Source organism: Narcine bancroftii, chromosome 2, assembly GCF_036971445.1.
Source record: "Narcine bancroftii isolate sNarBan1 chromosome 2, sNarBan1.hap1, whole genome shotgun sequence".
NCBI classification, from domain to species: domain Eukaryota; kingdom Metazoa; phylum Chordata; class Chondrichthyes; order Torpediniformes; family Narcinidae; genus Narcine; species Narcine bancroftii.
The window spans coordinates 107,946,315-107,972,496 of record NC_091470.1 but is presented as its reverse complement, the minus strand read 5'-3'; the positions used below and the strand labels follow the sequence as shown (position 1 = coordinate 107,972,496).

The 26,182-nt window shown below is 44.5% G+C and overlaps 2 protein-coding genes across 4 annotated transcripts in view; one reads left to right on the top strand and one right to left on the bottom strand.

Moving 5' to 3' along the window:
* ash2l (ash2 like, histone lysine methyltransferase complex subunit) overlaps nucleotides 1–9,984 on the bottom strand; it is a 33,888-nt gene extending 23,904 nt beyond the window's left edge. For all 3 annotated transcript variants that reach the window (XM_069917940.1, XM_069917941.1, XM_069917942.1), the window contains exons 1-6: nucleotides 9,879–9,984; nucleotides 7,657–7,717; nucleotides 6,414–6,562; nucleotides 3,817–3,905; nucleotides 3,091–3,185; nucleotides 1,876–1,971 (exon numbers count right to left, since the gene is read on the bottom strand). In XM_069917940.1, coding sequence (XP_069774041.1) covers nucleotides 1,876–1,971; nucleotides 3,091–3,185; nucleotides 3,817–3,905; nucleotides 6,414–6,562; nucleotides 7,657–7,717; nucleotides 9,879–9,961 — 573 coding nt within the window. In that variant the 5' untranslated portion in view covers nucleotides 9,962–9,984. The remainder of the gene's footprint in view (nucleotides 1–1,875; nucleotides 1,972–3,090; nucleotides 3,186–3,816; nucleotides 3,906–6,413; nucleotides 6,563–7,656; nucleotides 7,718–9,878) is intronic.
* A 3,543-nt stretch (nucleotides 9,985–13,527) lies between these two features.
* LOC138754114 (nodal homolog) lies at nucleotides 13,528–25,062 on the top strand. Its single transcript, XM_069917943.1, has 3 exons — nucleotides 13,528–13,881; nucleotides 21,805–22,577; nucleotides 24,753–25,062. The coding sequence occupies exons 1-3, from the start codon at nucleotides 13,575–13,577 to the stop codon at nucleotides 24,903–24,905; spliced, it is 1,233 nt and encodes a 410-aa protein (XP_069774044.1). The 5' UTR covers nucleotides 13,528–13,574; the 3' UTR covers nucleotides 24,906–25,062.
* The last annotated feature ends 1,120 nt before the right edge of the window (nucleotides 25,063–26,182 follow it).

Below are 26,182 nucleotides of genomic sequence, written 5' to 3'. Positions count from 1 at the left end.
AGAATTATCCTCTAAACAAATTTCCCCTCTACAAGAATCTCCACAAAATATCTCTTTAAACAAACTCCTCTCCTGGTTTGGTGTATTTGTTTTATAGATGCTCCTGTGAGTGATACTAGAATGCCCCTTGCTGTGACAACACCTTCCAGATCTGTGGCCTCAAACACCAAAGACAAATTAAGGGACATCACTACCTGCAAGTTTCCATCCAGTAGTCTAATGTGGAAATGAAGCTACTATATAACTTAGGCACCTATGGGGATTGGTAAAAGTGAATTTGCCGGTTGTTTGAGATTGAGCGATGCATGGATTGACCAATTTTAAACTTCTGTATTTTTCTTACCCATTTGTTTTCCGTGATTTTTTTTGCCAGCTAACGAGGAATTTACTGTGCAGGGTATTTTGAAAGTCTAGAAATCTGCACCAAACAGTGCCATGGGAGCACCTTCATTGGAAGAATTGTAATTAGCAATTCAAAGTGTGACTCTATTTTATCTTCTCAAGAGAAATTAAACATGGGCAATACATGATGGCCAAGAGCAAATTAAATATATACATTCAAATGCTGTAAAATGACAGCAATGACAAGCATCTATGTACACAGTCTTTGTAACAGTGTTACTACAGGCAATGGACCACCTTGACTAATTTTAAAAAAGGACGACGGGCATGTCAACATTAAATGTGACTGCATTGCTTCTGCAGGAGTAAAAAAGTACCAAAGCCCAGGCTCAACTGATTATCTGATGGTGTTCCAAGATAGATTATAATTATGCATTAGATTCACTTTAGGTTCAGCTAATCTTTTCCCTGGGCCCTAATTTGGCCTCAGGCCAATATATGTCCACAATGCCAAGCCAAAGAGATAAGATAGAGGTAGGCAAGTTGATTACATTGGTGGGAGAAGAATAGAACTAGAGGACATAGCCTCAAGATTCAGCAAAGTAAATTTAGGTCAGAGATGAGCAGAAGCTGCTTTTCCCCAGAGGGTGGTGAATCTGTGGGATTGGGTGCCCATTGAAGGCAACTTCAGTAAATATATTTAAGATAAGGTTGGATCGATTTTTTTTTTTTTTTTTTTTTTTACAGAGTAAGAGAATTAAGAGATATGGGGAAAAGACAAGTTCATCAGATCAGCCATGATCACATTGAATGGCATAGCAGGCTTGGCGGGCCGGATGGTCAACTCCTGCTCCCATTTCTTATGTTCAAACTGTAGGGCATCTTCATAACTCAAAGCGCTTGAGAAATCCTTGAAATAAGGTTCAACTTTCAGGTACTTCTCTAATTCTGGGGATTTTGCCAATCCCTCCAACTTTAACAGTCAAGACTCTTGGCTTCAAAATTTCTTCTCTCTATGCTTTCCTCAAAACATTTTAACATCTGTTGTATGTAGCCTGCTATCAAATTTTGCTTGGTAACATTCCAGTGTATTGCTCTAGGAGGTTTCTCTCAGGTTTATGACCAACTGTAAAAGCATTTGTTTAAGATTATCATTAGGCAGTGGAACATTATTCTTCCAAAATATGAAGCAAACATCTTCATTGGAGAGAGGACAGTAAAACCCCCAGTTTCTAGCACCTATGGGGATTGATCGAGCCAGATAAGTGAATTTGCGGGAGGGTGCAATTTTAAACTTTTGTATTTTTTAATCTATTTATTTTCGGCAAATTTTTTTTTACCCGCACTTGAATTCCGGAATTGAAATTCTGAAACTCAGCACCAAACAGTGCCATAGGAGGACCTTCACTGGAAGAACTGTAACTTGGAAAAGAAAAGTTTATTGATCGCAAATATCACCACTGCCTCATCTTCTTTTAAATATGAAAAATCACAGAATAAATATTCATCCATATCCTATGGGAACTCACTCACCATTGTCTTCACGATGTTGTTTGGCCAAGTGATTTTGCTAGGTCTTTGTCGGGTAGTCAAACATTCCCAGTATTTGTCAATAAAAGGAATAATATCCTATAGGAAAGAAATGGAATGCAAGAAAATGAGCTTAAACTGAAACTGCAATCAAGAAACATGAGGTATTACATTTCAAAATCTCTACTCCCCTGCCTGTAGATCTGCAGGGAAATCTGCCTAAGTAAGGCAAGCCCCTGGAGGTTTAAGGTGCAGCTTGCTTGAGAGCTGACATGTCACAATAGCAAGCCCATAACTGACAGTCAGGAGCATTTGATCTAAAGAAGTTGGCTCCACATCCTTCTCTAGACAGTGTCCCACAAGTGCACAGTGACCTTCAGAAATGCCAACCGAGACGAAGCCCTGCTCTGCATGCTCGTACTCACCATCAATATTCAGATGAAAAATGGTTCCTAGGCAGAACTCAGAGCCAGGAAAAGTGAGAGGAAAAAAAAATTATCCCAAAATAGCGATGTACCTCTTGGTACGGAGGACTCTTGTTTAATTAACTCGGGTGAAAGTTCAACCCCCCCCCCCCCACCACATCACCCAACTCTGCATGGAAAGAATCACGTCCTCCAAGCATATACAGTGCAAGAAGAGAATCCTCTGCATTTTACTCTTTTCACAATCACCACCATGAGGTCAATTTTTGCAGTGCTGGACAATACCTCAAACCATTTGGTACACAGAGAGCCTTCCACTCCGAAATACAAAAGCAGAACTTGCCCTTTCTCTAGGGCAACATGGTTAGAGCGATGCTGTTACAGCGCCAGCGACCGGGGTTCAAACCCGTCGCTACCTGTAAAGACTCTGTACGTTCTCCCAGTGTCTGTGCAGGTTTCCTCCTGTTGTTCTGGTTTCCTCCCACCCTTCAAAACATATAGGGGTTGAAGGTTAATTGGGGTATTTGAGTGGCACCGGCTCAAGGGCTAGAAGAACCTATTACTGTGACGTATGTCTAAATTTAAATTTAAAATGCAAAAATTTTAAATTTAATTAAAATTTAAATGTAGTCCTTTTGACATTACCAAAATGAAGCAGCTCAAAAGGTGGCACAGTTTCTTTGTAACTTAGGATTTTGGAAAAGGGAACCATGAAAACCTTGTTCTGGAAAGGAATGAGACTATGGAGAGATACCCCACAGGAGCTATCTGGTCACAAGCCCCAACAGCATACCTTATCTTTTGAAAACATGGTCTTGGGATGCTCGTCCTGAGTTCGGGAGCGCCAGGTCAAATTAGCAAGACCTGTAAGGCACATTTCCTTCAAGTCTACAGGAGGGGGAGAGAAAAAAACACTTACATTTGTTCTGCACCTTTCACAACACGACACGAACCACAGCAATGCAAGTTTGAGGAATAAATAGCTTCCAGAGCACTTGAGAATTTTCCATAAGTGTATCCAGGGAATCAAAGCAAGCATATGACAAGGCAGATGGGACCCCATCTTATTATATGTAGTATTCCCTGAGCCCTCGTAACTCATTACAGATCTGGATTATAGCTTTAATATTAATAGATATTCTGTTCAATACAATAAAGACATGCCTAGTTTCAGCAATTCCCCTCCAGAGAAGAGCAGCATGGTTAGTGTAGCAGTTAGTGCAATACTATTACAAAGCCAGTGACCTGGGTTCAAATCTGATGCCGTCTGTGAGAGGTTTTTGGCGTTCTCCTTGTGACTTGCACGGGCTTTCCCTGGGTGCTCCGGTTTACACCCACCCTCCAAAATGATTGGGGATATAGGTTAATTAAATGTAATTGGGCAGCATGGGTTCAAATGGCCAGAATTAGCATCTACAATGTGGCAAATAATTTTTTTTTAATTTTTTTAAAAAGGGCCTTTAAGCACAGGGTAACAAAAAGGCATTCAAATGGGGTTTTGTTTCATTCATATCCTTACTTGCTTGTTTTCGAAGGAAGTACGTGTTCCCACTGTGATGACATAAATTGCAGTGAAAAATATAGTTGGTCATGAACGGAAGGCATGAGCTGGAAAAGAGATTCTGAATTAAACAGCAATTAAAAGACAAAACAAATGTAGGAAATACAAGATAGGATGAAATGCTGGAAATACTCAGCAGGTCATACTTGTTAATAGTCAACATGGTTAACATTTCAGGTCAACAATGGACCAGAAACATTAATTCTGTTTCTGACCTACTCAGCAACTTCACTATTTTGTTTTTAGTATCAAAATTAAAGGCATCAATACTAAAACTTTCAGAGTGATCTTGGTTCAATCAGTGCAAATGAGACAAAGGTGGAATGGCTGTTTCACTAAGCCCAACACTGAATTCACATCTACTTTGTTTTAAATGTGAAAACAAAATCTGACATTTGAAAGTGTTTAATCAAGGTGTCAGAACGTTGTAAATACCAATCAGCTATTTTGAGATCTACTCCCCCCATCTCGTGCCACAACTACCTGAGTGAGAGGTATCAAAGACCTGACAACATTGTCAGGAAAAAGCCTGACCTGGGACAGAGAGGAAGAATAGTTTCCCATTAAAACAGTTACGCACGCTTTTCTCTGTACAACTCCAACAGTCACGCTTCTTCAACACACCAAAAAGGCCATTCAACCCAACTGTTCTCCACACAAGCCTTTCTCCTTGCATCCTCTCCTAACGCCATCCTTGTATCACCATCATCTCTCCTTCACCTTGGAAGGAGTATTTACCTCACTCCTCTTCAAATGAATCCATATACTTCATGGAAAGAGGTAGAGGTGCCACAAGACTCGGAACAACAGGTTCAGGAACAGCTGCTACACCTCCACCATCAGCAATAAACTCAATCAGGGACTCATTTAAGGACTTTATTCCCTCTCTGTATTCAACAGTGAGCTTGTTTACATTTCTTTATTTGTTCGCATGTGCATGTACAGTTTTTTTTTTGCACAACCAATAAGAGGTCATTCTGCCCTAGACCACAGGAAAAATAATCTTGTCGGAGTCGTATATTTACCTTCATTGGGAGCAGTGCCAGCTGCCGCTGATGAAGTAAGCGATGTGACACATGGGGGCTGGGGGGGGGGGGGTAATAGCACACATGCACAGTTATGTTAAGGGTCAGTATGCGGGTGATTAATCTCCTATGTGTTTTTTTAATATTCAAAGAACCTGCGTGATTTTTCCGTTGTGATGTGTCTCCCTCTCTTTCCGGAGTGGCCGTTCACACAGGAATGACCAAAACTCCAAATACCATGAGTTAAGACAGAATACCTGAAGTGCAGTGTTTAAGGAGGCTGGACATCCTATTCATTAGTCTCTTCTTCATGGATCGCCTACAGTTCAGTTTTGACCACAGACAATCCGTGAAAATTACTAGAGGTCAAGGAGGTAAAGTGCCGGAACAGAAATGAGCCCTAATTCCCGTTCCGATCTTTATAGGTAGACTGCATTGGGGAAAATTGGGAATAATTTCCTAGAGCGTAGCGGCTGTGTAACAAACATATCCGATGCAGGAGGAGGAGAGCAAGAATATCAGGATCTCCCATGTAACAGTGAGCCAAAGAAAAGTTCAGAGGAGTTTAGCTGGATGGTGTTTGGGAGCTGAAGAATTAACAGCTGATCAAACACGTTCACGGTTTTAAATTCTTTTAATCACTTTTCCCACGGAGAAAGGGGCCATGCCCCAGCCATATAATGTGAAAAATCTTCCCCACAATCTTTTTATTGTGTGGAAACAAAAATTTTGTAGGCTTTGCCAAACTAAAGCTTCCAACAAGTTTAGCATGACCTCTTTACTTTTCAATTCTATCGCTCAGAACAGTGATTCTCAAACATTTTTCACTGACAGAGCATCTTTGCAGACTCATGGGCGTGAGAGACTGGCGGGCTTAAACTCCCTCACCAAATGGGAATTTGTTTTAGTTGGTCTTCGTTCATGTGAATTTTTTGTCATAAAATTTACAAACTTATTTCACGTATGACTTGATTATTACAACAGTTATATTTGTCTTCACCATGGAAGCTGTAAAATTTATTCTGAATTAGAGAGCGATTGAAAGACAAAAATATACAGATGTAGGAAATATGAGGTACAACGAAGTGCTGAAAATACCCAACTGGTCGTATTTATTGAGTATTAACAAATACTCAACATGGTTAACATTTTAGGTCAACAATGAACCAGAAACATTAATTCTGTTTCTGATATAGCAGATCAGAATTAAAGGCATCAATTCTAAAAAATTCAGGGGAATCTTTCAAACCAGTGCAAGTAAGACAAAGGTGGAAAGGCAAATTCACTCATTCAAACTCTGATAACATGTGGTCCACAGAGTGAGAAATACTGGCTGAGAGCAAGGTACTTACAGGCAATCTTGACCAAATTCATCTGTCCACAAAATAGTGGGTTCAAGACAAAATTAAAATTACTAGTCATCTTAAATTAAAAGGAAAATAATGTACCACCTTAAATACACAGGGCCAATAGTCCCTCCAACAGAATTTCTTACAGGAGCTGGTGGAGAATAAGGTGTTAATTACATACGTTGTATCAAGGCCAAACGTGTCTGCTGAAAACCATTTCACACAGATCCCACATTGGAGCTCCACTCCACCAAGATGCCGTACAGATTCCTCTTCAATTGCCCCTGCCTGCTGGGTATCAGTGGTTTCAGTGTTGTCAGCGGATACCTCCTGCAAATATATAGTTTAATTATTGGGTGTAGAACGGAGTAGTTCCATACTGCAGTTCAACTTGTGCAAACACAAATTTAAAAATAAGTATCAGGAATGTAGCAAATACCAATCAGCACCCAAGCTGATTATCAATATAAACCAAGCAATAAGCGGCCCATTACATCCGCCTGACTACGTAAAGATAGCCTTGTGCTAGGAAGTGGGCCTTACATGGTGCAGGGATGATGGTATAGAAGCTAACCATTAGACAGTGACAGGTGTGTCATTGCTGGCTCATCCTGAGCACAAAGCACTGCAAAAGGTAGTGGGCACAGCCTCCCCACCATCAAGAACATCTACAGGGATTGCTGCATTCAGAGAGCAGCAGCAATCATCAAGGATCCACATCACCCAGCCCACGCTCGGTTCTCATTGCTACCATCAGGAGAGAGGTATAGGTGTCACAAAATACACAGCACCAAATTCAGGAACAGCTGCTACCCTTCCACCAGACTCCTCAATGACAAATTCAATCGGGCATTCATTTAAGGACCCTTAGTTTTGCAATTTATAGATTTATTTAACCTTTCTGTATTGCACAGTTTACATTTCCATGTGTTTACATGAGTACAGTTTTTTTTGCATTACCAATAAGTGGTGATTCTGCCTCGTCGGCAGGAAAAAGAATCTCAGGGTCATATGTGATATATGTACTCTAACAATAAACCTGAACCATTCCTTCTCCTTCTGCACCATTGACCTTGATCATCTAGGAATGCAGAAACACAATAAAACCACACCGCTGAGCTCCCCTTCAAACCTTTGACCTCACTTCTGTACAAATATACTACCCATTCCTCCAGGGGAATATCAGTTTTACAGGGATGTAGGTGTGAAGATCAGAGCTTTATTACTTTCAGTGTATTATTCTACACTAGTTATTCTACACTAGTCTAAGCTTTGTGAGATGAAACAATTTTGTAGTGCTGAAAATAAGCCTTCCTTGACCTAAAACTTTCAACTGAAGGGCATGGCTGAGAGAGTTAAAGAGAATCAAAGGGTCTGCGATCATGACAAATAAAGACTACATTCATAGAGAAGTATATACTTACAATGTCTTTACAAGCAGTAGTCTCTGTGTCCATATTAACTACATCTGCCATTGATGAATCACTGTAATGAGACAAACATATCAAAATTTAGCATCACTGAGCAGCCATGTTGAATCAATCACAAACAAGGCTCATCAATGGCTATTCTTTGAAAGGAGTTTGAGGAGATTCAATATGTCACCAAAGACTCTCAGACACCTCTGCAGGTGGAGAGCATTCTGGCTGGTTGCATCACTGCCTGGTACAGAAGTGTCAACACTTAGGACAAGATAAAACTCCAGAGGGTTGTTAACTCGGCCTTTGACATCACGGGCATCAGTCTTCACTTCGAGAACATCTACACGCAGTGTTGTCTTAAGAAAACAGCCTTTATCCTCGAGAACTTTATCCTCGAGAACTTTATCCTCGAGAACTTTATCCTCGAGAACTTTATCCTCGAGAACTTTATCCTCGAGAACTTTATCCTCGAGAACTTTATCCTCGAGAACTTTATCCTCGAGAACTTTATCCTCGAGAACTTTATCCTCGAGAACTTTATCCTCGAGAACTTTATCCTCGAGAACTTTATCCTCGAGAACTTTATCCTCGAGAACTTTATCCTCGAGAACTTTATCCTCGAGAACTTTATCCTCGAGAACTTTATCCTCGAGAACTTTATCCTCGAGAACTTTATCCTCGAGAACTTTATCCTCGAGAACTTTATCCTCGAGAACTTTATCCTCGAGAACTTTATCCTCGAGAACTTTATCCTCGAGAACTTTATCCTCGAGAACTTTATCCTCGAGAACTTTATCCTCGAGAACTTTATCCTCGAGAACTTTATCCTCGAGAACTTTATCCTCGAGAACTTTATCCTCGAGAACTTTATCCTCGAGAACTTTATCCTCGAGAACTTTATCCTCGAGAACTTTATCCTCGAGAACTTTATCCTCGAGAACTTTATCCTCGAGAACTTTATCCTCGAGAACTTTATCCTCGAGAACTTTATCCTCGAGAACTTTATCCTCGAGAACTTTATCCTCGAGAACTTTATCCTCTTCACTCTAACATCGGGAAAAAGATACAGGAGCCCAAAGACGAGCAATCAGCGGCACAAGGACAGCTTCTTCCCCTCTGCCATCAGATTTCTGAATGAACAATGAACCACAGATACTACCTTACTTTGTCTTTTCTTTGCTCTATTTTTATTTATTTGATAAGGTGTTTATGTAAATGTTTGCACTGTGATGCTACCGCAACACAACAAATTTCATGACAATGAATTCTGTGTCCATCACATTCATGTAACCATATAATAATTACAGCATAGAAACAGGCCAACTTGGGCCTTCTCGTCCACACCAAACACTTTCTCCCACCTAACCTCACTGACCTACACTCAACCCAAAACCCTCAATTTATTTCCCATCCATATACGTAATCCAACTTCTCCTTAAATGCTAATATCAAGCCTGCCTCCACTACTTCGTCTGGAAGCTTGTTCCACACACACCCACCACTCTCTGAGTAAAGAAGTGTCTCTCTCCCCCCCCCCTCATGTTTCCTCTTAACTTTTGCCCCTAAGCAGCTTGAAAAAATTCAAATACCTGCATCTTCTTCTCCCAGATTCCTCCATCTAAACTCTCCCTTTCCACTCCTGATTCCTGCTCCTCAACCCAGGCACTCCGCATACTCCAATTCCTCCCATGTTTCTCCTCCATCTTAACCCTGTCCCATTCTCCCTCCCCATACTCCTGGCATCTGTTCCCATGCTCTTCTGTCTCCTCCTCCCATTCCCTCGACATTCTCTTACCCACGACCCCTCTTCCACTTCATGTGCCCCCTCCCCCTCGCACCACCTCTTCTTCCTCCCCCATGCGCCCCTTAACCTCTCCTCCCTGTCCCCTCACCACGTACTCCCAACCTCTCCTCCCTCCATCCCCTCTCCTTCTCCCAGACCCCTCTCCTCCCCCCATGCACCCCTTCCCCGTGCACTCCCCTCTCCTAGCCTTCCCCCCACGTGTCCCTTAACTTCTCCACCCCTGCCCCCTCCTTCCCCCTACGTCCCTTGCGCACCTCCTCTCCTCCCCCCGTGCCCCCTCTCTTCTCCCCTCCTTGTCCTTGACCCCGTTGCCCCACATGCTTCCCTTCCCTCCTCATTCAAATCCCTAGGCCAGGAGCTTTCGGCGTCGACAGGCCCCGCTGAGCCTCCGCCCAAGCCTGCTCCCCTTCCAGGCGATCACCTGCCGCAGCTCACGGCTGCCCTGGGCCCGGCCGCAGCTTCCTCCGCCGCTGCCGCTGCTCCCGCCTCGCCGACAGCCGCCATCTTTCCGCCCGCCGCTCTCGCGAGAATTCCAGCCCGTCCCCTGTCCAATGAGCTGAGAGAACGGGAGACGTTTGGCTCTTAAAGAGGCTGAAGCAGTGATCTTAAAGGGATCGGGTTTAAAAGGTTAAATTCCTCTTAGAGAAGGTGAGTGCAGTTACTCCTGTGTCAACCCAGGAGGGTTTATTTTTCTTTATTTTTTTTTTAAATATAAAGAAAATACATTTTATTAGTACTGAGGCTCAGATGATGATAAGGTGATGGTCATACACATTGTACAATGAATCTCCAGAGGGTTATTAACTCGGCCTGCCTCATCACAGGCACCAGACTTCACTCCATCAAGGACATCTACATGAGGCGGTGTCTTAGAAAAGCAGCCTCTATTCTCAAAGACGCCCCCACCACCACCCAGGCTAGGCCCTCTTCACTCTGCTACCATCGGGAGCCTAAAGACGAGCCCTCAGCGGCACAAGGACAGCTTCTTCCCCCTCCACCATCAGATTCCTGAATGATCAATGAACAAAGGTCGCTGCCTTCCTTTTCAGGCACTTTTTAAAATTTATGTACTAAGATTGCTGCTGCAAAACACCAAATTTGGTGACAATAAATTCTGATTCTGACAATGTACATCTGCATTAAAATTCTGACTTGCGGCAGCTGATCATGGATTTGTTAAAAAAAAACTAATTTAATTAAATGAAAAGAGACAATAAGAGATATATGCAAGATATATATATAAATATTCACATTAATCCAAGAGCAAAAATGTGACCTGCACCTCTGTGATTAGATTTCAGATTTATTGTCAGAGAACATACAGGACAACACATACAACCCTGAGGTTCTTTTTCCTGTGGGCCAGGTAGAATTACCACTATTGATTGTGCAAAAAAAACCATACTCAACATACACACATAAACAAATAAACAAATGTAAACAAACTGAACTGTGCAATACAGAGAGGAACAAAAAAACAATAAAGTGCAGAAGTCCTTAAGTGAATGAGTTTATTGTTGAAGAGTGGAGGGGTAGCAGCTGTTTCTGAACCTAATAGTGTGAGTCTTGTAACACCTGTACTTCTTTTCTGATGGTAGCAGCGAGAACAGAGCAGGTGCTAAGTGGTGTGGATCCTTGATGATCGCTGCTACTCTCCAAAGGCAGCATTTCCTGTCGATGTTCTCGATGGTGGGAAGGGGTTTGCCTGTGACGACCTGGGCTGTGCCCACTAACCAAGGGTCTGATAGCTGCTGCAAAGAAACTGTTGTTCAAACTTGAGGTGCTGGGTGGCAGGCTTCCATCCAAAGATAGCAACAAGAAAAAATTTTGACCATGCTAATAGCATCCTTTTTTATTGTTGGGTGCCTTCTTGTTGCACAGAGATGTTTACAAGAGATGGAAGGTCAGAGCCTGTGATGGACCTACCTATACGATGGACCTCTGCAGCCTTCTGTGTCCCTGGACAATTCCCAAACCTGGCAGTGATGCAAATATACAATAGATGGGCTGATTGGCCCACTTCTGCTCCTATATCTTGTGAATAATCTTTCCAGTAACATTTAAGTTTCATCATAAGCAAGACATGCTGACTGTTATCTCATTTCAAAACGGGGAGTAAATGAATCCTCTGCCGTCTAGTCTACAATATCTGGCAGTTTTCACTGGACAACAGTGAGAAATATACAGGAAAAATCAGCCATTAATTGGTGACAGGGTGTCTGTCCAATATTATATGCACCAACTGTTTTGAAATCTATTTTGTTAAGTTATTTTGTTTTTCATGAACTTGTGAAACAATATTTGAATAATTTAGTTCCACTAGCTTGTTTTAACAGACCCAAATTCCAAAAGCCATGGTGCCTTCATTATACAAACAGATCCCACTGAATGGTGGCAGCTGTTCGTGTGCACACCTTCCTCACCACAGGATGGCAGTAGGATCTAAAGGTCACCACGTTACTGCTGATGTATCAGCACAGACGAGCTGCTCGCAATCCTAACCAGAATCGTCCTGCCAATAAACCTTCACCCAGTGTAAAATCGCGTTAATTTTACAGAAAATGTAATGATGCACGATCTGAGGGGATGAAGACGGGGGGGGGGGGTCAGGCTGCTGAGGGTGGGGGAAGGGGGATGGAGGAGGTCAAGGTGCCGAGGTTGGGAGAGAGGGAGTCAGGGTGCCGGGAAGGGGGTGGGGGAAGAAAGAGGGGGAGTTAGGATACCGAGGGTGGTGGTGGGAGGAGGAGGAGACAGGGTGCCGAAGTTGGGTGGGAAGAGAGTCAGAGTGCCGAAGTTGGAGGTGGGGGTGGGGGAAGGAATCACGGTGATGAGGGTTGGGGGGAGGTGAGAGTCAAGGTGCGGGGGAAGGAGAGAGTCAGGGTGCCAAGGAGGGCGTGTGGAAGGAGCTGCCCGCTGAAGTGGTGAATGCGGGCTCAATTTTCACATTTAAGAAACATTTGGACAGGTACATGGATGGGAGGGGTATGGAGGAGAGCTATGATCTGGGTGCAGGTCAGTGGGACTAGGCAGAAAAAGTCCGGCACAGACTAGAAGGGCCGAAGGGCCTGTCTCCGCAATGTAATGTTCCGGGAGAGTGTCAGGACGCTGAAAGAGGCGGGGCAGGACATCTACAGATAATAAAGTGAAGCGGCGGCGGTTCCCCAACGATAACCTCACACACTGCGCTCCGCCCGTGACCGAAGCCCATGGCATCCGACCGAGAGAGGACAGGCTGGATCCCAGCTGAGCTGATCTGGACTTGCAGGAGGAGAGAAACAAGCATATCTCACCAGGGCAGTTGACGCATTAAGCAGCTCGTTTTCGCTTCCCAATTCAAAGAGACCGGCACCTCACACCTCGCTGACTGAAACTCCACCCAGCCCCAGACAGACCCCACGGTCCCAACTGGTAACTCTATTAAACCCTTGGAAATGTTGCCATCAAAAATAGATGGTGGACGAAGCGGGGGGGGGGGGGGGTAAAAATTAAAAGGATAATGAATTCAGGAGATACCGTTCGTCCCCGATTGCAGTTCTATCTCGCCCAACCTTGTGCACCGTTGCATCGGGATTAGGGGGGAGGTTGCGATTTGAATAGGCTATTTTCTTCTCTGAAATGCTGATCTCGTTTCCAGGGGTCTGATTTAATCATTCGTACTAACAACCGCTCCGTTACTGTGAGTTCAAGGGGTTGGGCGTCTGATAAATTTGGAAGGGGGGGGGGGGGGGTCAGATATTAGCAATTGAACTGAACCGTCCACTCTCACCCAAGAACAGACAGATAATCTAAAAACTCTCCCACTCCCACCCCCAAAATCTTGTTCGTTGATCACCAGGAAATTTTTCTCCCAAGTTATTTTTGCTGTGATCCAACGTTAATATTTTAGGTGTTCGTTGGGGAGGCGGGGGGAGTGGTGAAGGGTTTAGTTCAAGTCGGAGGGGGTGGGGTGGTTCCCCAAGAAAAGTCCGGGGTCAGCTGCGAACCTGTGTGTATTGGCATGTAGGAAGTTAAGTCTGCCATTGCGAGAGGCGGTCAGATCAAACCGCGGTGCCTGGGCTATAAGAGGCGGGCACTCAATACGCGCCTGCAGTTTCTCCGACTTTCCCCATCAGTCCGGATGGGTCAGCGGCTCGACCGTCCGACCCAGATGCCTGCTCTCCTGCCCCTCTTGCTGCTCTCCGTCCCGGTCCTTGCCGCCGCCGCTTGGCACGGGAGGCCGGGTCAGGACCGGGACGCTCTGCGCTACTTCCTCGGTCGAGCCCAGATGGGTCGGGGGGCGGTCAGCCCCGGGACACGACCCCGGTACCCATTTTACATGATCCAACTGTACAAGGCGGTGACAGGCAGAGGTGGCAGAGACCTTTCCGCCCTGGATCAGAGAGCGGCGCATGAAGCGGACGAAGTGGTCAGTCTAATGGCCAGGGGTGAGTCTGTCTAATGTGTTTTAAATGTAAACCTTTTTTTAAATAAAATTAGAAACAAAATACTTTTTTTTTAAAAAAGGGGGTTTGTGGAGAGGGAGAAATGATGTTTCAGGATTGGTTTCCTTCCGTATCTTCCCTGGATTCAGGGTTAGGCAGTGTGAACTTGGCCTGGGATCCACGCCGCGCAAGTATTAAATCAGTGGTTCTCATCCATTTCTTTCCACTCACATGCCACTTTAAATAATCCCTTACAGACAACCATTTTATACCATAGGTGCACCGTGGTTAGTAAGGGATTACCTAAGGTGGCAAGAGAGTGGAAAGAAAAAGGTTGACAATCATTACTACTTGCCGGTATGGACGAGATGGGCCGATGGGCCTGTTTCTGTGCCACTCAACGCTCTTTCTCGAGTTTCTGGGTCTTGTTCTTTCGCGTGTCCAAGGAATGTTTGGGAAGTGTGGACGGTGCTGTGATGTGGGTAGGGGTGCAGACCGGGGTTTATCCAAATCCAGTTTCCCCCAGCATTGGGGGGGGAGGGGGGGGTTGTTGTTGGTCCCCGAGTTTCCCACCGGGTTTCGGGATACAATTCCAGCGCCGCCCCCCCCCCCCCCCCCCTTCCTCGCTGCGCAGGTGGGCAGAGATCTGGCAACTTCAATGAAGCAAAAAAATTTCACTCCTATCTTCATCTCTCCCCCCCCCCCCCCCCAATTTTTTCCCCCCAACCGAGACACCGCCTGGGGACGTTAAGGGGCAGGTGCAAACGCTTGGTTCCGGGAGTTGAGAGAGGCAGAGAAAACCAATGAGAGACCGAACATCGTGGTTAAATGGATTGACTTTTTAAAAACTGCCCAGAATACCGTTCATTCCTGAATTAACACCATTAAAATAGATAATCCAGTCACTAATGGCCGTTGTTTGTGGGAGCTTGTTGAACACAATACAACCGTGTAGGGCATTCAAATCATTCAAATTGGCGTGAAAGGTACTGTATGAATGTACTTTGTCAAACAACTTGTGAGCAGGAGTCGAGGTAGACCACTGGGTCCCTCCGTTTAATAAAATCACGAGTGCTCTGGTTACATTTTCAACCCCCGCATTCCCGTTTACCCATGATATTTTTCACCCCACCCCGGATCGACCCACTTCTGCCTGAAAAGTGTTTAACGATTCCGCTTCCACCGCCCTTTGAAGAAGACCAGCCCCAAAATTAAAAAAAAAGAATGAGTCTTAACACCGTCTTGAGTAGAACATACAACATTACAGCGCAGCAGAGGCCGTTCGCCCCTCAATGTTGTGCAGACCTATATATTCCTACCAAAAAACTAAACCTTTCCTTTTTTTTTTCTTTCATTCATATGTCTAAGAGTCTCTGAAATGCCCCTAATGTTCCAGCCTGTACCATCACTCCTGGTAATGCATTCCAGATACCCACTACTCTCTCTGAATAAACTTTCCCTCCCTTCACTTTCTACATGTCCTCTGGTGTTTGTTGTTCCCACAATAGATGGGAAATGGGTGCTGGCCATCTATCTTGACTATGCCTCTCAGAAGCTTGTAGACCTTCTTCTCTTCATCCTCTCCATAACTTCCACATCCTTTCATGAAATGACTCGAACTGAATACAAAGGTCTCGCCAGAGATTTGTAGAGTTGCAACATGACCTCTCTACTCCTGAACTCAGTCCCCCGCTTATGAAGCCCAGCATCCCATAGGCCTTCTTAACTATCCTATCAATCTGTGTGGCGACCTTGAGAGATGTATGGATTTGGACCCCAATTTCCCTCTGTTTTTCCACACTCCGAAGTATCTGACCATTAACCCTATACTATGCTTGTGGTTTTGATCTTCCAAAATGCATCACCTCACACTTATCTGGATTGAACTCCATCTGCCACTTTTCAAACCAACTCTGCATCCTGCCTGTCCTTTTGTAACCTACAACATCCCTGAGCACTATCCACAACCCTCCCAACCTTCATATCATCTGAAACTTCCTGACCCATCCTTCTGCTTCTTCATCTAGGTCACACATGTCAAACTCTGGCCTGCAGGCCAAATTTGGCCTGCAATATAATTATATTTGGCCCACAAGATCATATCAAAAATGTATTAGAGGTGGCCCGCTGGCCGCCGCGCCAGTATAGCGCATGCACAGTAACTGCTGTGTCCCGGGTGAGAGAGAGAGAGAGAGAAAAATCCTGGTCCTTGAAAAGTAGTGGTGGGTGGTTTTATAAACACGATGTCGTGTCCCCCCACCCCCCCCCCCCCCACCGCAGCGCGACCTGGCCGGTGTTAGGGGAAGCCAAGGCCGCTTCCCAGCGCCCGGAACCCCAGTGGCACAGCGTTTCTTGGAGCTGCAGATGGAGTCGGGACGCTGGAGGGAAGATTGGGGCTCCCTGCCGGGCAATGGGGTCGCCGGCCGCCCTGTGCCTTCCCACCGGACCAGCGACGGGTGCCCGTAGTACACATGGAGAGCGAGGCTGGTCGGGCAGGTAGGGTGGAACTCCCCGCCAATCTCGGGAGTGGCGTGGGCTGGATCGGGATTAGCCGCGCTCTCCTGCTCCTCCACTGCTGACCGGGATCCCAGCGCGGTCCTGAGCGCAGAGACTGCCCTGGAAAGGTCCTGGGACACCGGCATGGAAAGAAAAGGGGGTCCGGGAGAAACTCAGAAGGTCAAGGGGGGTCCGAGAGAAACTCAGAAGGTCAAGGGGGGTCCGGGAGAAACTCAGAAGGTCAAGGGGGGTCCGGGAGAAACTCAGAAGGTCAAGGGGGGTCCGGGAGAAGCTCAGCAGGTCAAGGGAGGTCCGGGAGAAACTCAGCAAGTCAAAGGGGGTCCGGGAGAAACTCAGAAGGTCAAGGGGGGTCTGGGAGAAACTCAGCAGGTCAAGGGAGGTCCGGGAGAAACTCAGCAAGTCAAAGGGGGATCCGGGAGAAACTCAGCAGGTCAAGGGAGGTCCGGGAGAAACTCAGCAGGTTAAGGGGGGTCTGGCAGAAACTCAGGGGGGGGCCTGACCTCGCCAGGACCGTTGCCCACTCCCCCTCCCTGCCGCAGGCTGACCCGCGACTCACGGTGACGGGGCCGCTGATCCACCGAGATGCCGCCCTGCAGCGAGAGCCGATGCCCCCGCACAGTCGTTGTCCAACCCGATCGCCCGCAAACCCCGCCCTCCTGCACACAGGCCTGAGTAAGTATTATGAACTTTAATCTCAGGATAAAACGATCTTCCAATAGTTTCATGTCACAGTTAAAAATGGTCCTGCACCTGGATACAAGCTCATTAGGCATAAAACTTGAAAAGTGTGTAAATCAAAGGATATCTGAACCAATGGAAAAAGGGCATGGCAAATAACCCTGCTAGAGTTCATGCCCACAATCTGTCACCCATTTGATTGTTTCAGGAATCATGTTATTCTGCCACATTCTCAATAGCCCTCAGATTTTACTATTCAACAGCACACTAGCAACATTTGACAAATCCTCTATAGAGAAATATTATTTATTGAATATTTTATTTCTCATTTGTTAATGCTTCTGGAAAGAGTTTATCCAAAACTATTATTAAACATTTATTTTAATAAGAAAAAGTTTAACATTACATATGTTGAAAGAAGAGAAAACATGCAGATGTTGTTGAAAATTTTGAATAAATATTTAGTTCGGCCCTCGATTTAGTCCAAGTTTTTAATTTTGGCCCTCCGTGAATTTGAGTTTGACACCCCTGATCTAGGTCATTTATAAAAATCACAAAGAGCAGAACAGATCCATGTGGAACCCCACTAGTCACAGACCTCCAGCCTGAATCTGTCCAGCCTTTCTTCCTGTGGTCAGTTTGGTAAATCTGGGAATAGCTTCCTGTGCATTAACAACCTTTCTTAATAAGGACACCAGTGGTGTACATCAGCCATTTTCAATGGGCAGGGGTTGATGACCGCAAGGCACTTTCGGGGTGGGGGGGGAGCATGGACTGATGTAGTCAGTCGGAGAGATCTAATGAAGAAACCAACTAAACTTGACTGTTTCACAGGGCTGGATTAAGCCAGTGTGTGGGGCCTGTAACATATGCTATAAAGGGGGTGAATTTAAAAAAAAATACTCACAAATATTAAAACATACAATTTTTACTTGCATAATAAATTAATTAATTTTTTTCATTTGCTATACAGCCAGATAATACAGCAAATATGTCTGTCAGTAATAGTATTACTTACATATAGCTATCAAATTCAGTGTCAAAAGTAACAAATCTACAATTTACAAGTTAAATTTTCTAGATTTAGCATGAGGAAATTTGTTGATGATACTGGAAACATCCATTTCATGTAGAAGTTCATGTTAAATTCTCACATCACCTCACACTTTTACATAGCACTCATCAGTCTCGGCATATACTTAACTAACTCAATTTGAACAAAATTATTTATTCGTATAATGATGCTTATAATGATTACATATCTTGCAGATCCCCCCGTCATGTAAACAAACCAGCCAGCTGACTGAGGGCCCGAGATGTGTTTTTATGGTTCAGCTAAGACGTGTTTCCATTTTTGTTTTCATCTTTGTGCTATGACTTCAGTTTCAAATACCTTCATATTTATGCATCAAATATGTACAACATAGATACCACACTCTCATTAATTACTGTGTTAAAATAATAACTCCAATTAAAGGTGTTAATTGGTTAAAATCGCTAACCTTAAACACCCAGTCATTGATAAAAGTTGAAGGCAATATTCTACTATAGCAACAGAGCAAGTGCAGAATCACTGAATCGGAATTGATCACTTGCCAGCATTTAGCACGGGGCCCTTGAAAATGCAAGGATCTTAGCATTTGCTACTAAGCTAATCCAGCGCTGGGGCCCATAAACTTTGAGCAGAGTCCAAAGGGGGCTATAGCTAAAATAAAGTTGCGAGTTCTTCGCTAATGCTGCTTATGTCTGCTTTTGTATTCCATTCCCCTTGCAATGAATGATTATATTCTTTGGTTTTCCCTCTGCTGCTGTACCTGCACATCAGCTGCTTGTGACACTCTGTGCCTTCAACTCCTGCAGTCTCATATTCAGATGATGCTTCTTAGTGCTCTTCTCCCAAAATAGATAATTTCCCCACATTATAGTCTGTTGGCCAGGCCTCTATCCACTGACTTAACTAATCAACCATTCTTCGTACCTTCCTTATGTCATCTTTATAATTGGTTTCCTATCTATCTTGTTCCCAACAACGTCATCCAAAAAAAATTAGTGACTCTGTTCTCATCCAAGTCATCATTCATCCATCATTGTCGATGAAGACCCTAACACCATTAGTCACTTGAAGATTGGATGCGGTGTGTCCGAAGATGACTGATCAAGCCAATTAGCGCACAGAATGTCCTGGCCCATTGTGCAGATGTGTGTGGGCACTGCAGTCGGTGGCTCTGGGCTTGCGCACCTTGCACTTCAGCAGGTGACCTTGCTTCGTAGGCTTGATGGCCAAGTCAGGCAGTTTTGTGCTGGCATTTTCCAGGTCGTGACTATGTCATGCGACTTTTGGGAGGCCTTTAGTGTGCCTTTGTAACATTTCCACTGTCCTCCACGCCATCTAAGTCAAATATAAATCTCTGATTTACAGTTTGTGTCCCCTTCCTCATCTTTCCCTCACCAGAGGAAATAATTTCAGGTCTGGAATCATGAAGGGTTTAGGCAGTGTTCTTAGTCACAGGAAAACTCAGGATCAGGTGATTAGTAGCGTAGACATGAGGGGTTTAAGAAGAAACTTTTGTATGCTGTGTGCATGATCTGACACTGGCTGTGAGCAAAGTGGAAGCTGTAATTGAACATGAAGGAGCAGGCAATCTGGCCTGCGAGCCACCTCTGCCAATCAACAAGGATGTGTCTGATCTGGGTGCAGACGTGCCTGCCTTTTCCCCATAACCCTTGCGGTACAAACTCATGTAAAAGTTGGCCCTCACTTTTTGGGCAAAATAAATCTGGAATTTTCCATGTACGGTGTAAAAAGTCAATGCTTGTCTCTCATCTTGGCCCCGGCCGCCTGCCGATTGAAGCTCCCAATGCCTCTTGACACAGATATTTAATGCGGTCCTGACCTCCTCCATGATAGGATATGTGTTTTGATGTGTATAATTAGGTTCTTTACTTCAGTGATTTTAATCTTTATTTGTTTAAAGATCATTTGAACCTGCTACGGATATGGTATTTTGGATTCTTGTGTGAATTTCAACCCCTCAAAAGGAATCCATGTAATAGTCAACCCCATAAATTTAACATTAAATAGTGGTCTACAAAATTTGACTTTTATACAAGTGCATATGGTAATTTCCCTATTATGCAAAAATCTATCTAACTGTGTCTTAAATGTATTTAATGAGGCAGCCTCTACTGTGTCCTTGAGCAGAGAATTCCACAGATTCACAGCTCACTGGGAGAAGCAGTTTCTCCTCATCCCCATCCTAAATCTACTCCCCCTCCCCCCCCCCCCCCCCCCCCCCCCCCCAAATGCTGAGGCTGTGCTCTCCAGTTCCAGCCTGGGTTACCAGTCAAACTGTTCATTGTCACATGTTACAGAGATGCAGCAAAAACCTTGGTTTTTGTGTTGCACACTAGCAGCTTGCAGAAGGTTACCATGCTCCAGTATCCTTTTGGATCCACAATACTTCAGAGGGAAAGGGAATAATTCCCAGAGTTGTAGGGAAGGAGCTGGCTAATGTAACTGATGGGTCCTCAAGAAGCCAGAATTAATTAGAAGGATGAAGGTCCTTCTTCATTGCAGTGATCCTGATTTCCTAATTCTTTTAATACCCTTAACATCTTGATCAAATCACCTTCTAAAATGAATAGAATCTCTTGTTTCTTGCTATTCTTTTTCTATTTTTCTTTCTTTTCTCAGGGGAGGGGGGTATAGTTAATTATAGTTAGACATGAAATAGCTATCAATGGATGTTATATTACTTTGGAAACTTATTTTGTCTTGCACTGTTTGCCTTGAAAATTTGTAAGTGAAATATTTTTAAAAATAAAATGAATAGAATTGTTTGTTATCTTACTTGCCATTTCATTCTCCAAGCCTCCGACCTAAATTCCAATAAGCACTGATCTAAGAAATACTTTTTTTATTGATCATGTGGTCTCTTTCCGACTGAGTGCTAATTCTCTGAATTTATTTGTGGCTGCCCAAGTCACATTTGGTTAAATACATCAGAGGAAGGTCACTGTCACCCCATTGGGTTTCAATGAGGAGTTGGAAACTGTTGGGATCCCATCCATTGGGCACTGTCCATACTGTAGTCTGAAACTGAATGCTGACCATCTGCTGGCTGGGAATGGGCGAGACTCTGAGGAGATAATGGGCCTCATTTTGACAAAGTTCTCCACCACGTCAATGATGAGTCACTGACTTCATTATTACACAGGATGGTCAAAGATGAACTGGAGGCAATGAGCCACACAGAGGTACAGCTAGAGGGAGCCACTGTCTCACAGCACCAGAGTTTGGAGTTCAGTACCTACCTCGGGTGCTATTTTTGTGGAGTTTGCATGCCCTTCCCATGAAGCTGGGTTTCCTCCAGTTGGTTCGGTTTCTTCCCATACTCCTAAGATGTGGGTCAGTGGGTTAATTGGCCAATGTAAATTCCTCCAGGTGTGCAGCATGGCTCTGGGCAGGCAGGTGAGTGAAAGAATCTGGGAGGACACAATGAGAATATGGGCAAAAATTATTTTAAAGTGTTTAATATTAATAGGTGGATGGTTGAGGCAGACTCAGTGGCCTGTTTTCCATGCCTTTGACCAATTCTGTTACCCAATTCCCAAGGTCTTTCTCTCTTGAGAAGTGATTGCAATTCTGTGTGATACCTCTCAAAGGACTTAGAATTCAATGACCACTCTCTGTGCTGTAAATTTCTATAATCCGGTAATCTTCTCTTGCAGCTTGGAATCGCAGCGAAGATGGTTGGTTTATCGATTTTGACATGACGTCTATTTCCGTCCATGAGACTGTACAGTTTGCTGAGCTCCGTATCCGTCCACCCTTGTCCTCTGTATGTCAAAACACCACAGTTGTCATTAACCATAGCCATACTTACAAATGCAACATTAATCGGACATGTCATGAACACTTGGCTCTTGGCTCCTTCATCATCAAACCTTCCAGCGCCAGGTCGGGCTGGCAGGTCTTCAACATCACTGGCCTCCTGAACAGCTGGCTGAGCCCAGAGTTGTTTGGCAATCAGGATATTCACCAGCCTCTCGGCAAAGTTTGCCGGAAGGTTGAGGAGCGGCGACAGCGTCCATTGGGAAAGTTCGGCAAATCGGGATCCGCAGGGAGCCAAAGGAAGCTTCCTCACAGGAGCATCAGCCAGATCATGATGGTAGTGTTCGTCAAGAGGAACAGTACCAGGGTAGGAGGGGCCACCTCCACACTGCTGAGCACGGTGCAGCAGTCCTCGAAGAGCAAGGTGGACACCGGCAGCAAGAGATACAAGAGGAACAGGAAAGAAAGGTTGAACATGGGCAACAGCACCTTGGAGCTGAGGAAGGACCAGTCCTTGTGCCGGAGGATGGACATGGAAGTGAGCTTTGACCAGATTGGCTGGGGCGAATGGGTCATCTACCCCAAAAGTTTCAATGCCTACCGGTGTGGTGGAGAATGCCCGTCACCAGTGGATGAGACCTTCATGCCAACGAACCATGCATACATGCAGGTGAGATGAATGAGGTGCCTCACCACCAGTATATAAGATTGCATCATTAAGAACGAAGTACCTTGCCTACCATTCTATCATTTCCATTGTCTCTGGTCTTGTATCAGTTGAAACATTTTGGGTCTCTATACCCTCGACCACAATGGATGGCATGGTTGGCATAGCGGTTAGCACATGCCTTTACAGAGCTAATGATTGGGACCAGACTTGGGTTCGAATCTTGCACTGACTGTATGTTCGCCCTGTGTCTGTGTGGGGTTTCTCCAGGGGCTCCCGTTTCCTCCCACCCTTCGAATATGTACCAGGGTGTTGGTTAATGGGGTGTAAATTGGATGGAACTGACTCGTAGGGCTGAATTAGCCTGTTACAGTGCTGCATGTCTAATTTTAAAAAAGTAATTTAAAAACTAATCTCACCGCAGTAACAGTTCTAACGTGTCATTACTTTGTAAACCTGTTTCATTGACAATTAAACACAAGTCACTCACTCTCATTTAAGAACACCCTTTCCCCCTCAGACCTCTCTCTCCTGAGATATTACCTTCGGTAAAGAGCTTGGAATGACACAGTCCTCTGAATCCTGACCTTGCAACCCTTTCGCCACTCATTCCTTCTGACTTGTGGAATTCCTGTACTCGAATGAGTTCACAAATGGGTCCGAGTCTTCACACCTACTTCCTGGTGTTGAGTTTGATTTTGTTCCTTGGTTAAGGACACAGGAAGGAGTCAACCATCCAGCCAGCCTTATTGTCAGGTTCACCGAAATGCAGTAAAAAGTTATGTTTCGTGTGGCACCCAGGCAAGTTGACTCGTACTTAACTACAGCAAGTAAATTTAATTTTAAAAATTTATTTACAACTCTGTAGAAGCCATTTAAACCAGAGCTGCCCAATTACAGCTAATTAACTTACAACCATGTACGTTTTGGAGGGTGGGAGAAAACCAGTGGCAGATTTGAATCTGGGTTTGAACCAATCAAAAAGTCACTGTAATATGTGATAACCACCACATTAGCCATGCCATCCAAGTAGTGCAATAATAAAAGTGGAGGGTGCCATGTTACAGACGCTACAGAACGGTGGTGCATCAAAATGGCTACTGGGTTTAACCTTGTACTTGTACACCTTACTGACTTCCAGCATTTGGTTATTCCATTACCCTTGGGAGTGTTCTCACATTCCCTCCATAAACCTCAACTTGTCTGCCACTATTAACTCTCACTGCCCTTGCAGTCTGACACTTTCTTCAACTTCTACCAGGTTTTGAGCCCTGTCCCTATTTTGTACATCCCTCTGGTTTCTATTTCATCAGTTTTCTTTAGATCTACTAATCTCCAAGCTTAATTTGGCCTCTTTGCATGTCTGCCTGATCCTAGTCAGTCTTACAAGGGTCCTTAGCTTTGTGGACCATTTTATTCACACACCCCCCCCCCCCCCCACAAACCCCAGTGCTCTCTGCACCAACCTCACTCTCCCCTCCACGTAAAACCAAGCTTCCACATCTTGCTCCTGATGAGATGTGAATCTTGCCATTGTTGAACCTCTATGTGCAGGAAGAGTCTGTTCAGTCCATCGTACCAGCCTGGTCCTTTTTAAAGTGATCCCACTCCCAAGATCCCACTCTTTGTCCGCTTCCCCATTTGGAAAGCTCCTGTTAAACCTGCACTCTTAGACAGAGTCCAACACACTGCATATCAGCATTGCCACAGGAAGAAGTACTTATCCTTGATCTTGCCAATAGAGAGTTTCTTTCTTCTTGGAATATTAAATCTTTCTCCCAACCACCATTTTTGTTTCAAGGTTTATTTATCTCTGCCTGAAGAGCCATAAATGTTCCATTTGCTGGGCAAGCCATTCTAAGTTGATCAAATGGACAGCCCGGTTGGTGTAGGGGTTAGTGCAACACCTTTACAGAACCAGCGAATGGGACCAGACCTGGGTTCAAATCCCATGCTCTCTGTGAGGAGTTTGTACTTTCTCCCTATGCCTGCATGGGTTTTCTCTGGGGGCTCTGGTTTCCTCCCACCCTTCAAGAACATACCAATGGTGTAGGTTAATGGGGTGTAAATTGGGCGGCATGGATCTGTGGGCCAAAATGGCCTGTTACCGTGCTGTATGTCTAAATTTAAATGAAAATTTAAAATAATTTGTTCAGCTCTGGGTATTTTTGGTTGCAGAGTTTGTTGAAGTCCTTCCATCCAAAGCGAGTGCCCTGTACATCATGCGTGCCAATCCGGATGAGCCACTTGTCCATGCTGTACTACAAAGATTGGGAGGTGGTACTGAGTCACCACAAGGATATGATCGTGGAGGAGTGTGGCTGCCATTGAATGAAGTGACATGAAACACTTGCCCTTCTGATTTAAAAAAAAATGTAATATAAATAATGAAATACAATATAATCTACAAAATATATTTTTGTATAAATGGAATAAAGGTGATGTGAAAATATAATTGTTCCGAGGGGACTTTGACATGAGAATGGGATTGGGCTGGTTTTAAATTTAGACATGCATGTAGCATGATAACATGCCTTTCTGACCCATGAGTCTGTGTTGCCTAACTGACCTACAATACCCGTATATTTTGAACAAAACCAGAGCACCCGGAGGAAACACATAGACGTGGGGAGAACGTACAAACTCCTTACAGACATCGTGGGATTCGAACCCCCAGTCACCGGAGTTTTAACAGCATTGCGCTAACCGTGCAGCCCTTTACGCTAACCATACTATTAATTCTGTCCATCGCTGATGCTCGGTGGCTGCAGAATGCTGCACCTCCACAACGAAGCCTGATACAATGGTGATTTCCAAACACATGACCTGAGGGCCATGGGGAAGAATGGCACTGAGAAATGCCTTTCAGTCCCCTGAGTCAGTGCTCACCATCAGCTCCTATTTGCCATCTAGTCTGTTATTCAATAAGATCATGGTCAATCTAGCCATGAACTTAGCTCCACTTACTTGCCCTAATCTTCATTTTCATCTTTTTCTCAAATGTGTTCAGTGAGGCAACTCCTACTGCTTCCTTGCATGTAGAATTTCACAGATTCACTATCTAGGAGAAGCAGTTCCTCCATCTTCAATCTGCTCCCCTGAACCTTGAGACTATGTCCCCCAGACCTGGTGGAAACTGCTCCTCCCAAACCTGCAATCACCGCCACCAGAAAAGACAATGGCAACAGGTGCTTGAGAACACTATCCCCTTAAAGTTCCCCCCAAGTCATACGCCATTCAAACTTTGGAAACACATTGGTGATCCTTTGACAAGTTGTAGTCCAGCACTTCCTCCCAAACTGAACAGAGGGGCCTTCACCAGAAAGCAGCTTTCCCCTCTCGGAGAGCAATGAAGATATGGGCATTGTCAGTAATGTCCAAATCCCACAAAATAAATAAATGAAAGAAAAAAATATAACTTATCAAACCTTCTGGACCAAGAATACACCAACCTCAGTTTCAAACCCTCCATTTGTCCTTGGTTTCCATCATCTTTCTGGGAAAGACCTTTTGCCATTCTATTGGAACAGAGGCCCATTTTGGGTGAGAATGGTACGCAAACCAGAGATGGGTCCATTTACAGTAGAAGTCCAGAAATTTGGACTGCT

Coding starts and splice junctions, on each gene's coding strand:
- LOC138754114 (XM_069917943.1), top strand. CDS start 13,575: ATGGGTCAGCGGCTCGACCGTCCGACCCAGATGCCTGCTCTCCTGCCC. Junction 13,882..21,804: donor GGTCAGTCTAATGGCCAGGG/GTGAGTCTGTCT, acceptor CTTCTCTTGCAG/CTTGGAATCGCAGCGAAGAT. Junction 22,578..24,752: donor CGAACCATGCATACATGCAG/GTGAGATGAATG, acceptor TTTTGGTTGCAG/AGTTTGTTGAAGTCCTTCCA.